Source organism: Thamnophis sirtalis, unplaced genomic scaffold, assembly GCF_051295495.1.
Source record: "Thamnophis sirtalis isolate CommonGarterSnake01/CBP01778 unplaced genomic scaffold, rThaSir2_p1.2 scaffold_12, whole genome shotgun sequence".
NCBI classification, from domain to species: Eukaryota; Metazoa; Chordata; class Lepidosauria; order Squamata; family Natricidae; genus Thamnophis; species Thamnophis sirtalis.
Genome location: NW_028261392.1, coordinates 64,314,198 through 64,329,234, shown reverse-complemented (window position 1 = coordinate 64,329,234; position 15,037 = coordinate 64,314,198). Strand labels below are relative to the sequence as shown.

Genomic DNA, 15,037 nt, shown 5'->3' with positions numbered 1-15,037 from the left:
TTGTTACCATAATTAAAATAATTATCTTGAGTAATCAAATATAACAATTATCCACTTACCATAATCTGCTGATACGGATCTATACTGGACATTGTAGAATCGGTGGCTTAGTCTGTGATAGGATAAGAATTATGCTACCTCTTGTAGATGTAATAATGGTTGTTCCCAAGACAGCCTCCAATATGAATTTCCACTTCTACAAATGGCTGAAAAACAACACAAAATATTTATCCGATTGTGGAACACATTTCCAGATGAAATATTATTACCTCTTAACCTCACAAGTCAAATCATTGTTGAACCTGACAAGGATCCTATTGGCGATAAGGCAAGGTAAACATTAGCAATAGCAATAGCGGTTAGACTTATATACCGCTTCATAGGGCTTTCAGCCCCCTCTAAGCGGTTTACAGAGTCGGCATATCGCCCCCACAGTCTGGGTCCTCATTTCACCCACCTCGGAAGGATGGAAGGCTGAGTCAACCCTGAGCCGGTGAGATTTGAACCGCTGAACTGCTGAACTAGCAGTCAGCTGAAGTGGCCTGCAGTACTGCACTCTACCCACTGTGCCACCTCGGCTCTAAACATTGGCAGAGAAGAAACAAGTCAGGGCAACCCATAAGAAAAAATCTTATTAAAGTAAGAACATCTAAAGTAAAATAAATCCATAAACCTTGCAACAATTTTTCAAAATAGTTTACCTAACGGACCTGTTGAACTATAATTTAACCACCTCTAGGCAGCATTCCCCTATTTGCAGAAATTGTAGAGAAAGAATTCCACAGGTTTTGGAGACATCACATTGAAGTAAATTGATTTATGACTTGCTCTGACATAGTTATTTTGTTTATTTATTTGCTGAACAAAAACTACCTAACTGCTTCCATCATCTGTCAATCGGCTCGTCACAAGAGTCCATCACGACAGAAATCCAATATTTATCAGCACTAATAAAACACAAATATAACAAAAAAGGCAACAGTAAAAATATTGGGTTTCTGTCGTGATGGACTCTTGTGACGAGCCGATTGACAGATAATGGAAGCTGTTAGCTTCCTCCCATAATTGGGGCTTACCAGGGGTTGTGACACTATATATATTCCTTCTTCCCTGGCTTCAGCTGATAAGGAGGAGACCTGTGGCATAATGGCTAAGACGTTTGCCTAAGATGCAATACAGCACAGGTTCGAATCCCAGTAAGGGTATGGCTAGCTGATGAGAGCAAAATAGCTTGAAATAGATCTATACTAGTCTCCCTTTATTTATTTATCAGCACAAATAAAACAGACAGACAGACAGACAGACATACATACATACATACATACATACATACATACATACATACATACATACATACATACATACATACATACATACATATATATATATATATATATATATATATATATATATATATATATATATTATATTTATGCTGATAAATAAATAAAGGGAGACTAGTATAGATCTATTTCAAGCTATTTAGCTCTCATCAGCTAGCCATACCCAAGTTTGGGAATCGAACCTGTGCTCCATTGCCTCCCAGGCAGGGAGTTAACCATTTGAGCTACAGAGAACGACTCCTTATCAGCCAGCCAGGGTGGGAGGTATATACTTAAAGTCACAACCCCTGGTATGCCCAAGTATGGGAGGAAGGTCACACTTCCACTCTCTGTCATTAGGCTCGTCACAAGAGACCATCCAGACAGAAACCCAATATTTTTACTGTTGCCTTTTTTGTTACATTTGTTATATTTATGCTGATAAATAAATAAAGGGAGACTAGTATAGATCTATTTCAAGCTATTTAGCTCTCATCAGCTAGCCATACCCAAGTTTGGGAATCGAATATATATATATATATTCAATATAGTTCTCATTTTTGTTGTCTACCCTGAAAATTACCTCCAAAAATAGGCAAGTGAAAGCGAGTTCCATACACCTGAAAGACAACTTATATACTTGATGCACTGTAATTGTTTGATTAGTAATAAAAATGTCTAGCCTAACTTCAGTTCCTGACAAAGTTACCTGACCACATTCTTCTTTAAGAATGAGAGCTACGCAGTCTAACTGGTCATACAAGACACGGCTGCCAATTTGAAGTGATAACCATTTAAACAAGGTCAAAAATAATTCAAGGTTTCTCATATCGCATTAGATAGGGCCTTACACAATTACATTCCTGTGGCAAAAATGTCAATGTACCTCTTTGGAAAATGTATGTCGAAATATATGATCTGATTAGATATTTCAGTAGATACCTCTGTTTCTTAAGTTATGGCTTCCTTCCTTTCAGACACAAGTAATGCAGCAAGTTAAAAACACGTGAGATGCATTTGAAGAACTGAAAGAAAGAATATATGGATTTTTATAGATTTAGGTACTGAAATTATATACCGTATTTTTCGGGGTATAAGACGCACCTTCTTCCCTCAAAAAAAGAGGGTGAAAATCTGGGTGTGTCTTATACACTGAATACAGCATTTTTGGCTTAACGAAACCCAGCCCCCTTTGCAAAAATGAACGCGCAGAGGGTTTGGGAGGCTTGCAAAGTGCAAAAGCAAAAAAATGGGCTGCTTTTGTCCCCCCCCCCCAGCCCCCAGAAGCACTCTACAAGCCTCCCAAAGCTCTTCCTGCCCCTCCCCCTTTTTTTTCAAAAAACAAGGCTAGCAGAGGGTTTGGGAAGCCTGCAGAGTGCAAGAACTTTTTTAAAAAAATTTACCTCTTCAAAATCATGGTGCGCCTTATACTCCAGTGCGTCTTATAGTCCGAAAAATACGGTAGGTCTTTTAAGCTAAATTTCACTCTCTCTTTTTGTGCTGAATGTACAATGCCTTCATTTGCATTTGATTCCCCCAGGTTCCCGTCTGGTAATTACAAATCAGGTAGAACACAATATTTTATTTTTATTTATTTCTTAAATTTATGTGCCACCTCTCTCATCGATAAAATAACTTGGGATGGTTATAAAATGGTAAAAAGCTAAATATAAAAACAGTTAAAATTAAAAGACTTAAATAAAAACTAAAACCAAGGGGGCAGATAGCATCGGGGTAAACTTTTTAAATTCATCCAGTGAAGGGCGCCCCCCATCAGGGTGCCAAGTCGGCTGGCGAAATCAGGTTTTGGAGGCAGATGTCAACTCTCAAAGAAGATTGTTCAACAAAATGTTCAATAGGGCGGGGACCACAGTGGAAAAGGATCTTCTCCTTGCCCCTGCCAGCCAAAATTCCTTGGCAAATGAGGTCGAGCAAATTGATCACATTGAGGAGATACCTTGAATCAGTGGTGGGTTTCAAAAATTGTTGGAACCTACTCTGTGGGTGTGGCCTCCTTTGTGGGAGTAGCTTGCTGCCCATGTGACCGGATGGGAGTGGCTTGCCGCCCATGTAACCGGATATGAAATTATGAATTAGTACTTAGGTCGGTCCAAGTAGCTACTCAGAAGTTAGTGGTTAGAAGCAATCGTAAAGCAAGATATGGAATTAAAACCAGAAATATTTTGTTAGCTATTTGAAAGGGAGTATAATATATATTTAATTTTACACATGTTAGCAGCTGCTGGAATTGGGTTTGCACAATAGTGGAAAAACAGAGATATGTAAATGAATAAATATTACAATGTGCAGGAATAAATAAATTGACAATTAAAATCAAGAAGGCTTTGAATACTTTTTCAGGTGGGATTGGTTTTAGCAATTGCCAACTAACGGAAACAGAAAGTAGAAATCCAAAAGTATGAAAGAAAACACCAATTATGTAAGGAAAGGTCCCTAAAATGTATAAGGAAATATTACTAGATCATTATTAATGCGTAGATAACTGTGGGACATTACACACCCACCAGTGGTGGGTTTCAAAAAATTTTGGAACCTCTTCTGTGGGTGTGGCCTGCTTTCCGGGTCTACTGGTGGAACCTCTTCTAACCGGTTCGGTAGATTTGACGAACCGGTTCTACCGAGCTGGTGCGAACCGGTAGGAACCCACCTCTGCCTTGAATCCATGTCATAATGGGCTTTAAAGCCAATAACCAACACCTGGAATTGGACTTGGAAACAAGCTGGTAACTATGCTGCTGCATTCTCTACCAGCTGTAGCTTCCAAATACTCTTCAAGGATAGCCACATCCACAGACAGCATAGATGTTAAGCAAAAGGCATTTAGAGAGCATGAGTTGAGGAGGACAACAAATGCTAATTCAAGTTGACTTTAAGGGTAGTTTGGAAAATATTAATTTTCCTATATAAATCAGAAACATTGTAAAAAAAAAAGGATTACTGAACTGGCAAAAGTAAAAAAAAATGGTACACCTATTTGGTTCCAAATAATCATGCAACAGCTCTTAAAAGCCATGTGACACAACTGTTTTTGAAACTGAGAGCTTTCAAGGAGTTTAAAACCTGAGACTGGAAATTGCTACTGGGAAAAAAATTCATGCCCCGGAATGCTATTTAACAGCTGATTGGGTCCCACCTAATTCTTCTGGGAAATCAGAATCAAATCTCTTATGAAAACCTCTTCCCAAACTCCAAAACAAGAAAGAAACAGGAAACAGGAGCACTCAATGCACATATTATTTACAATGGCTTAAGTCATTAGTCTGTTTCCAAGGAAGCTGTATAGCAATTCTAAATTTGGGGAGGGAAGGGTTCCCACCCTTTCCACAGATTCTGGTTTCAACCTCAAAGTTGAAACATTCTTATACTTTTTAGGGGGGAAATTGTTGGCATGCGATCTAGCCCTTAAATGATACGGAAAGGTAATCAATCTTGGATCAACCAACAGATATGAATGCTCGCAGAAATTCTGAATAAGCTAAATAAAGAGAATCACATTGTCACCTTTCATCACTGACTTCAGCACCAAAAATTGAGCAACCAGAGACCAAATTTTGGGTCTTTGGTTTGAATTTTAAGCCCAGCTTTATTACTACATAATAAACATACTATGTTTTGCAACTAGTTTTGGTAGACGCTTTACTGAAAATATCTTTAACATCTACTTGCAACGTGCTTAATATGTTGTGGCATCTTTCAAGGAGTACACACATTAAAATCTAAACAGTAACACACACTTCCAGCAAATTAGTTATGCAATTGCAATACCACAACAAGCAGACTTGCAACATAAGCTATCTAGTAATTAGCAAGGACATCCTACTCTGCAGAAGAAAATGATAACTGGAGGTAATAGTTAAGATTAATCAGAATTCATGGGCTCAATTTCCCTATCACACTGACCGGAAGGTTAGATAGAACAATCTCTTGATTTCCATGAGGACAGTTAATTCCGACCAACTTTTAAGCAGGTTGAAGTTTATAGTAACTGTGCAAAAAGGACCCAAACTTTTATGAATAAATAATACACAGAGCTGTATTGCTCATGCCTATGTAAAAGAATCTAGTCAACTAATCAGTGGTGGGATTCAAATAATTTAACAACCGGTTCTCTGTCCAAATGACCAGGTGGGTAGGCAAGGCTTAGTGGTCATGTGACCGTGTGGGCATGGCCAACTCAACATTACTCGGGTCGATGGGCGCTTCGCCTTAGCTATTACAATGGTAATAAGGGTTAACCGGAGAGGCAGTTTCTGTAAGCAGAGCAATAAAGATGAGGCTAGAAACAACACCAGAATGTTTCCTTCCTGCCTTCCTTACAGGATTAGCCCTGTAAAATGTGAAAAAACAAAAGATTTCTTCCAACAACTGGTTCTCTGAACTTCTTAGAAAGTTAAGAACCAGTTCTGGGTAGGTGCGAACTGGCTGAATCCCACCACTGCAACTAATGGTAAGCCCTAAATTGGTTCTAGATAAAAGGCAACAGAATTGGGGGGGGGTGGACTCGGAACATTTGTGGAGATGTAACAATTCCAGGCTGAATCCTCTCTTCACTCAGCCCCCAGCCTCTTCTCCTACAGATTGGGAAATTAACAGAACTACGCAGGATCACTTTCCTCCGCTGATCATAACAAGGACATGCGTCCTTCTTCTCCCTGAAAACCTCACTCAAGCCAACAACTCATTCTTCTTTACTGCATTAAATCACTAAAGTTGTAGGACACTGCACAGCGCTTTTGGAACAGTCTTTAACCAAAAGACATTCGTGCAACACCCACCGAGATCCTTTATGGAACCTTGCTAAATAAATACATATTTTATAAAGTGATCAAAATAGCATGACCAACGGAATTTGGACATTTAAGATTTTAATTAAATTTTAGCTCTTTTTTTTTTTTGAGATCATGAGTTCTATCTGGCATCTGAAACAATCCCTACATTAAGCCATTTTACGGGTGATATGGTGGCTATTCCTGCTGAACCCAAGCTAGACTGAGCATGCCCAGTTTAACAAAGAGGACTAGAGGTAACATGATAGCAGTTTTCCAATATTTGTGGGACTGACACAGAGAATAGGGGTCAACCTGTTCTCCAAAGAACACGATAGTTGGACAAGAAGTTCACCGGTGGAAGCTTATCAAAGAGAGAAGCAATTTAGAACTAAGCAGAAAATTCCTAATAGTTAGAACAATTAATGGCTTGTTTCCAAACGTTGTAATTGTCCCATCACTGGAAGTTTTTAAGAAGAGGTTGAACAGTCATTTGTCGAGAATGATTTAGTGTCTCCTGCTTGAACAGGGGACTGGACTAGAAGACCTTCAAGGTCCCCTACAACTCTGTTATTCCATAATTCTGTAACAAGCATTTCCCCCTTGTTTCCCTTAAATGTACTGACTACATAATGCTCAGCCAAGCTGTTTGGATAACATAAATTTTTAACCAGGTAAATAGATCCCATTATCTTTTTAATACCGTTATGAGTTAAAATTGAGACTCCAATTCTAACATCTTAAAACAGCCTGAATGATGAAAAGTTAGCGCTGAAAGATAACAATTTGTGAGAAAACGGGTTGTGCAAATCAGGACTGTACTTCCATGTTCTTTCTTGGGTGAGTTTGCTAGTGTAATATTAAACCTTGAAAAACGAAACAGCAAATGTACTAAACCAGGAATACATTGTTTATAAGATTATCTAGCTTGCCATTAGAAAGAGCAATAATTACTTGAAGCAACTATTTGGTTTGAAACTGAACAACAGAGGGTTGGGTAGCCAAAATTATACAATAATTTATTTTAATGGACAAGATGGTGACGAAGGTGATTTCCAGCTCTTATAGTTTATGATTCTGGGAAATGAGTAATTGAAGGTTTGTGCTACTCGTAACAACAACCATTTATAAGAATCCTCACAAACTATTAAAACCATGTGAACTCATAAATGTTCCCTGTGTGACAGTTACGGTAAATCCAAACTGTCAGAGGAAAACCGTAAAATATCAAAGTTATCCTTTACCAAACCAAGAAACATGAAGTGTCCTGCTCCTCCCAGGACACTATAAATATGTTTTGCTTTTGATACAATAGCAGTTATTGTGATTCCTTCGTAATAGCTTTTCCACAATTAAACTACTTATCAATGTTTCCTGGGTATTCATAGGTCTGCTTAACTAGTTCCAAGCTTGACTGTTAATTACAATGAATCATTACTCTTGCTAAAATGCAATGCTTAATTTCAACTTTATAAATCATACGCTTCCTCTAAACAAATGTCTTGTCAAGGCATTGACCAATAAACAATACCAGAGGTGGGTTCCTACCAGTTCGCACCTATTCGGTAGAACCGGTTCATCAAATCTACCGAACCGGTTAGAAGAGGTTCCACCAGTGGACCCGGAAAGCCGGCCACACCTACAGAAGAGGTTCCAAATTTTTTTGAAACCCACCACTGGTGGGTGTGTAATGTCCCACAGTTATCTACGCATTAATAATGATCTAGTAATATTTCCTTATACATTTTAGGGACCTTTCCTTACATAATTGGTGTTTTCTTTCATACTTTTGTATTTCTAATTTCTGTTTCCATTAGTTGGCAATTGCTAAAACCAATCCCACATGAAAAAGTATTCAAAGCCTTCTTGATTTTGATTGTCAATTTATTTATTCCTGCACATTGTAATATTTATTCATTTACATATCTCTCTTTTTCCACTGTTGTGCAAACACAATTCCAGCAGATGCTAACGTGTGTAAAATTAAATATATATTATACTCCCTTTCAAATAACCAACAAAATATTTCTGGTTTTAATTCCATATCTTGCTTTACGATTGCTTCTAACCACTAACTTCTGAATAGCTACTTGGACCGACCTAAGTACTAATTCATAATTTCATATCCAGTCACATGGGCAGCAAGCCACTCCCATCCGGTCACATGGGCAGCAAGCCACTCCCATCCGGTCACATGGGCGGCAAGCCACTCCCACAAAGGAGGCCATACCCACAGAGTAGGTTCCAACAATTTTTGAAACCCACCACTGCAGCTTCTTCTACTGCAGAGGTCCCCAACTCGTGGCCTGTGGGCTACGGCATGCCAGCAACTGGTCCATGCAAGCAAGAGAAGACCCATCTGTGGGATGCAGGCAGCACAATAAAACCACATCCCTTCCAGTCTATGGAGACCCATCTGCGGGATGCAGGCAGCACATGAAACCACATCCCTTCCGGTCCATGGAAAAATGTCTCTCCATAGAACCAGTCCCTGGTGCCCAAAAGGTTGAGGGCCGCTGTTCTACTCTAAGGAGCAAATAGTGCAGGATCAGAGCCAACTCTACCAGATCTAGAAAGGAGGCTGGTTTCCTGGCTAGACAGCAGGACGGAATTCCAAAAAGACTTTTATCCCTCAATACAAGTTTTGCATCTCCTTGAAATGGGCAGAACTTTTTCATAGAATATTCCAAGATAGGATTCATATTTGGAACTTTTGACCAGGGGGAACTGCCAGATGGGCAATTCCACTTCTGGAACATGACCTTATTCTAACAATTATGCTACTGTTATGGCAAGACTCCAACAAAAATAATTATTATTCTGCCTAAGAAAAGCAGGAATATATTTGTAGCCCGTTTGGGCAGTGTTTTGGTTTTTTTGCATATAATGTAAATATTTATGACTGGAGAACAAAAGCCTTATCAAATCCATAGAGTTCAAAGGATCCTTATATCAATAACAGTGCTCACATGTCATACTTGAATATAATAACTGATAGCACATACCCAGTCTTTTATTAACATTGATTTCTCCCCCACCCTGCCAGTTCCTGTTTATCTATTAATGTGTTATTTATAGCGTAGTATACAATTTAAACCTAACATAAAAAGAATTTCTGGACACTGCTACAACTAACTACCAGAGCCGAGGTGGTGCAGTGGTTAGGGTGCAGTACTGCAGGCCACTTCAGCTGACTGTTATCTGCAGTTCGGCGGTTCAAATCTCACCGGCTCAAGGTTGACTCAGCCTTCCATCCTTCCGAGGTGGGTGAAATGAGGACCCGGATTGTTGTTGGGGGCAATATGCTGACTCTGTAAACCGCTTAGAGAGGGCTGAAAGCCCTATGAAGCAGTATATAAGTCTAACTGCTACTGCTATTGCTATTGTCTAACTTGTATAGTTAAATTTGATATATCAACACTCACCCTAAAGTCTATATGAAGACAGTTCAGTTCCCATTTTATGCATTTGCCCTTCACAAGAAAAGTATTTGTCAAACTTTCTAAACACATGGACCATTAAATAAACTTTGGGGAAATTTGGGAGGTCTCCAAGTTAATAAATGTCCTTTCCCTATATTTTCTTCTTCAAGAGCATGATAATGGTTATAGTTTATTAAATTTGTATGCCACCTGGCTCCCAGTTATTCTGGGGACCACGTTTCTCAATAAATATGATAGCAGTCGTAGTTTCCCACTTTCTCAATATGAAAGTCTTTTTGAAATGTGTCCTGTAGTAACAAAATTAAATCAAAAATTAAAGAAGCCTAGTTCACCTGGGACACTATATAGGTAATCCTTGATTTATGATGTCAGTTTGGACCCGAATGCTGTTATTAAGCAAGAACTTCTGCTGCTTATACAGTAGTTGTTAAGTGAGTCATGCCCAAGTTCACATCCTTTTCTTGCCACTGTTAAGTGAGTCGCTGCAGTTATTAAGCCATTTTTCCCATTGACTCTGCTTGGAGCAATGTGATCACATGACTCTGGCATGCTGCCGCCATTATAAATGCGCACTGGTTGCAAAGTGCCCGGATTTTCATCATGTGTGCCATAGTTTTAAGTTTGAGGACCAGTCTAAGCCACTTTTTTCATTGTGTCATTGCACAATGACACGTTAGAAACAGTTGAGGATTACCTTTATGTAGCTCAACAGCTTCGCCTATATTTATATATCCTCATTAGATGCACTGCATTGAAAGACTTTATTAGATGGATTATATCTATCTATCTATCTACTTTCTCTTTCATATCTATCCCTCTATCTCTTTCATATCTATGTATCTATGTATGTATGTATCTATCTATCTATCTATCTATCTATCTATCTATCTATCTATCTATCTATCTATCTATCTATTATCTATCTACTTTCTCTTTCATATCTATCTATCTATCTATCTATCTATCTATCTATTATCTATCTACTTTCTCTTTCATATCTATCTATCTATCTATCTATCTATCTATCTACTTTCTCTTTCATGTCTCTCTCTATCTCTTTCATATCTATCTATCTATCTATCTATCTATCTATCTATCTATCTATCTATCTACTTTCTCTCTTTCATATCTATCTCTCTGTTTCATATCTATCTATCTATCTATCTATCTAACTATCTATCTATCTATCTATCTATCTATTATCTACTTTCTCTTTCATATCTATCTATCTATCTATCTATCTATCTATCTATCTATCTATCTATCTATCTATCTATCTATCTATCTACTTTCTCTTTCATGTCTATCTCTCTATCTCTTTCATATCTATCTATCTATCTATCTATCTACTTTCTCTCTTTCATATCTATCTCTCTGTTTCATATCTATCTATCTATCTATCTATCTATCTATCTATCATCTACTTTCTCTTTCATCTCTCTCTATGTCTTTCATATCTATCTATCTATTTTCTCTTTCATATCTAATTCTCTCTTTCATATCTATTTCTCTCTTTCATATCTATCTATCTATCTATCTATCTATCTATCTACTTTCTCTTTCCTATCTATCTATCTATCTATCTATCTATCTATCTATCTATCTATCTATCTACTTTCTCTTTCCTATCTATCTATCTGTCTATCTATCTGTCTATCTATCTGTCTATCCATCCATCCATCCATCCATCCATCCATCCATCCATCCATCCATCCAATGCTACATCAGTGATGGCTAAACTTTTTGTTGTCATATGCTGAAAGCATGCGCACGTCCCTGCACCTATAAGGCAATGTGTCCGCTGTCCCTCCCCCCCACCCCCGCATATGGGCACATGCTCCCCTCGTGCTAACCTCTCCGCACGCGTGACCCCTCCTAGTAGGCCTCCCTGCAGCCTCCTTGGAGCAAAAACGGGGCCTAAAAATCAGCTGGCCGATGGGAGGTGCACGCGCATGCATTGTAGAGCTGAGCTGGGGCAATGGCTCACATGCCAGCAGAGAGGGCCCTGCGTGCCACGTGTGGCATGCGTGCCATAGGTTCGGCATCACGGTGCTAGACAGACAGACATAGATGTACCATATACATAAATATATATATCATATTGTTCAAATAATAAAGTCTAACACTTTCAATGCAGAGCATCTAATGATGAAATCTATTTTAAACATTGGCGTCAGCTGCCCACACCCTCCTACGGTTGAAATTACCCCACAGCGACTTCAATGGGACTTTCTCCTAATTAATAGCCTTTGTTACAAGAACCAAATTGCTTGTCGTGATGAGCTTGCCCTGTGGCACAACAACTCATTCGTTACAACAACATCTGTTATTCGGCTAGAGTAAATTACCATTGGGGTTTACAAAAAGCAAGGCTTTTAATATAGATCTAAATGTTGTGTTGTATGTGCATCATTGTAAACTTTCACATCAGGCTTTTTTATATCTCTATATAATTCGAAATACAAATTTAATTTGTTTGCCCCTCTACATTATTATAGTTATACTTGTTTATTAAATCAAAGATGAACAAGACATTTAACAATGATATTTATCTGTTTATTAGAGAATATTTGTAGGAGGTGACCAGGCTGAGCTGAGGGCGGGATCAAATAGCAATAGCAGTTAGATTTATAGCCCTCTCTAAGCGGTTTACAGAGTCAGCATATTGCCCCCAACAACAGTCTGGGTCCTCATTTCACCCACCTCGGAAGGATGGAAGGCTGAGTCAACCTTGAGCCGGTGAGATTAGAACCGCTGAACTGCAGATAACAGTCAGCTGAAGTGGCCTGCAGGACTGCACCCTAACCACTGCGCCACCTTGGCTCTTATGTAATGAAACACTGTGGACCACAAGAGCTAAATCCAGTCCACCTTGAATGCCTCTCTTATCTCACACTCATTTTCCTTGACCGTTAGATAGTCCAATTCTTGTAGAGATCTTAAGCTTGCAATAAATCTTTACACACATCAGGAGATTGAATTGCTTCAATCTCCTGATTTCCCCTGCACTTACCATTGTTCAGATTTATGGCTAAAGTCCTAGAATAGATTCTCTAATTCCTAGGTGGTGCCTCCTAGGGAATTTATAAATGGGGTGAAGTGGGAGAGCTTGCTCCTTTAATCTCTGCCATTGCAGAAAAAAATTAGAATCAGATTTGCACCATTTTAGTCTTGCCCGGGGTGTTTACAATTATCTATTACACAGCCCCATTTGAGCACATTTGACATTTACATTGATGCTTAAAAGGAAGAATAATGCGACGAAAATTGAGTAATCTGTTCTAACATCAAGAGTTCTTTGTGTTCTGGTCAGGTGCAGAGGTGTAGAGCAGTGGTGGGATTCAGCCAGTTCGCACCTATTCGGGAGAACCGGTTGGTAATTTTCTAAGCAGTTCGGAGAACTGGTTGTTGGAAGAAATCTCCTTTTGTTTTTTCCCCCCTACTTTACAGGGCTAATCCTGTAAGGAAGGCAGGAAGGAAACATTCTGGTGTTGTTTCTAGCCTCATCTTTATTGACCTGCTTTCAGAAACTGCCTCTCCGGTTAACCCTTATTATATTGTAACAGCTAAGGCGAAGCGCCCATCGATGTGAGTGACCTTGAGTTGGCCACGCCCACCCAGTCACATGACCACCGAGCCCCACCTACCCAGATGGTCATTAGGGCAGAGAACCGGCTGTTAAATTATTTGAATCCCACCACTGGTGTAGAGACAAAGGATGACCTTGGATTCTAGAAGGGAATTTTATTTTGGCTACATAGTATTTAACGCCATACCATCCCCTTCCCATTTTCCCACAATAGAAACTAGAATAGAATAATCGAAAGTGTGGCAGGCCGAAGATCCGAAAGGAATATGGCTTCAGGCCTGACCCCAAAAAGACCTTCCCAACTTCCATCAAATTCTAAACAGCAAGATGAAATAATGGTGGCTTCCACCTTTCTTGATCTTCCTCCCTACCTGTAGGAGGGACCACAATGTTACACCCTGGAGGAAAAATTAGAAGGCTGCGGTAGTGCAGACTAGATGATTGGTCAAACAAGGGGCCTGCATTTCCTTCTTGCTTAGCTGTAAACTCCTTTTGGATTTCACTGTCATAAGATTGGGTCTAACTAGCTCAGCTAGGTAACACTGTACTGCTAACTAGGGCATACAAAACCTTTGCCAGACCAATCCTCGAATACAGCTCGTCTGCCTGGAATCCACACTGTATATCAGACATTAAGACAATTGAGCGGGTCCAGAGGTATTGCACAAGAAGAGTACTCCACTCCTCTGCTCACAATAGAATACTTTATGCCACCAGGCTCGAAATATTGGGCTTGGACAACCTTCAACTTACGGTCTGACCTAAATATAGTACACAAAATTGTCTGCTACAATGTCCTATCTGTCAACGACTACTTCAGCTTCAACCACAATGATACACGGGGAAACAATAGGTACAAACTCAAGGTAAACCGTTCCAAGCTGCCGAAAATATGACTTCAGCAACAGAGTGGTCAATGCCTGGAATGCTCTACCTGACTGCGTTGTTACTTCCTCAAACCCTCACAGTTTCAACCTTAAACTGTCTCCTGTGGGCCTCACACCATTCCTCAGAGGTCTGTAAGGGAGAGTGTATAAGTGCACCAGCATGCAGTGGTGGGTTTCAGAAAATTTTGGAACCTACTCTGTGGGTGTGGCCGCCTTTGTGGGAGTGGCTTGCCGGCCATGTGACCTGGTGGGAGTGGCTTGCCGGCCATGTGTTTTCTTTCTCTTTCTTTCTTTCTTTCTTTCTTTCTTTCTTTCTTTCTTTCTTTCTTTCTTTCTCTCTCTCTCTTGCTCTCTCTCTTTCCTTCCTTCCTTTTGTCTCTGTCCCCTTTTCCTTTTTTTTCATCTCTCTCTCACTTTTTCTTTCTTTTTTCTTTTTTTATTTATTTCTTTCTTCCTTTCTTTCTCTTTCTCTCTCTGTGTGAGTCTGTCTGTCTCTGTATGTGTGTGTTTGTATGTGTCAGTGGTGGGTTTCAAAAAAAATTGGAACCTCTTCTGTAGGTGTGGCCTGCTTTCCGGGTCCACTGGTGGAACCTCTTCTAACCGGTTCGGTAGATTTGACGAACCGGTTCTACCGAACAGGTGCGAACTGGTAGGAACCCACCTTTGCCAGCATGTCAACCATCCCTGTCCTACTGTCCCCATTTATTTGTGCTCATTTCCTGTGCTCATGTCCATGTCTATACTTATACCTGTTATCTCGTACATTTTTGACAAACTAAATAAATAAATAAACCACCCAGAAAATTTGGTGAAAAAATGATGACTGGGAAGCAGCTCCATTTCACTCATTCCCTTTGAAACTAGTTCCTTGCGGTACCTTTTCCAAAAATGTTGGAGCTTAAAAGGGAGGCAGAAGGTGAGTGGACTACTGCAACGTGCTCTACATGGGGCAGCCCTTGAAGAGTATTCGAAGACTACAACTCGTCCAGAATGCAGCCGCGCGAGCGAT

General features: G+C 39.6%; 1 protein-coding gene and 1 long non-coding RNA gene across 4 annotated transcripts in view; both read right to left on the bottom strand.

Annotated features, from left to right (window-relative positions):
- The window catches only part of PLA2G4A (phospholipase A2 group IVA), a 53,687-nt gene extending 53,497 nt beyond the window's left edge, over nt 1–190 (bottom strand). For all 3 annotated transcript variants that reach the window (XM_087726184.1, XM_087726186.1, XM_087726185.1), the window contains exon 1: nt 60–190. In XM_087726184.1, the coding sequence (XP_087582310.1) occupies nt 60–92 (33 nt within the window). In that variant the 5' untranslated portion in view covers nt 93–190. The remainder of the gene's footprint in view (nt 1–59) is intronic.
- The window catches only part of LOC148043390 (uncharacterized), a 303,113-nt gene that overhangs the window by 54,288 nt on the left and 233,788 nt on the right, over nt 1–15,037 (bottom strand). The gene's annotated exons all lie outside the window — the stretch shown is intronic.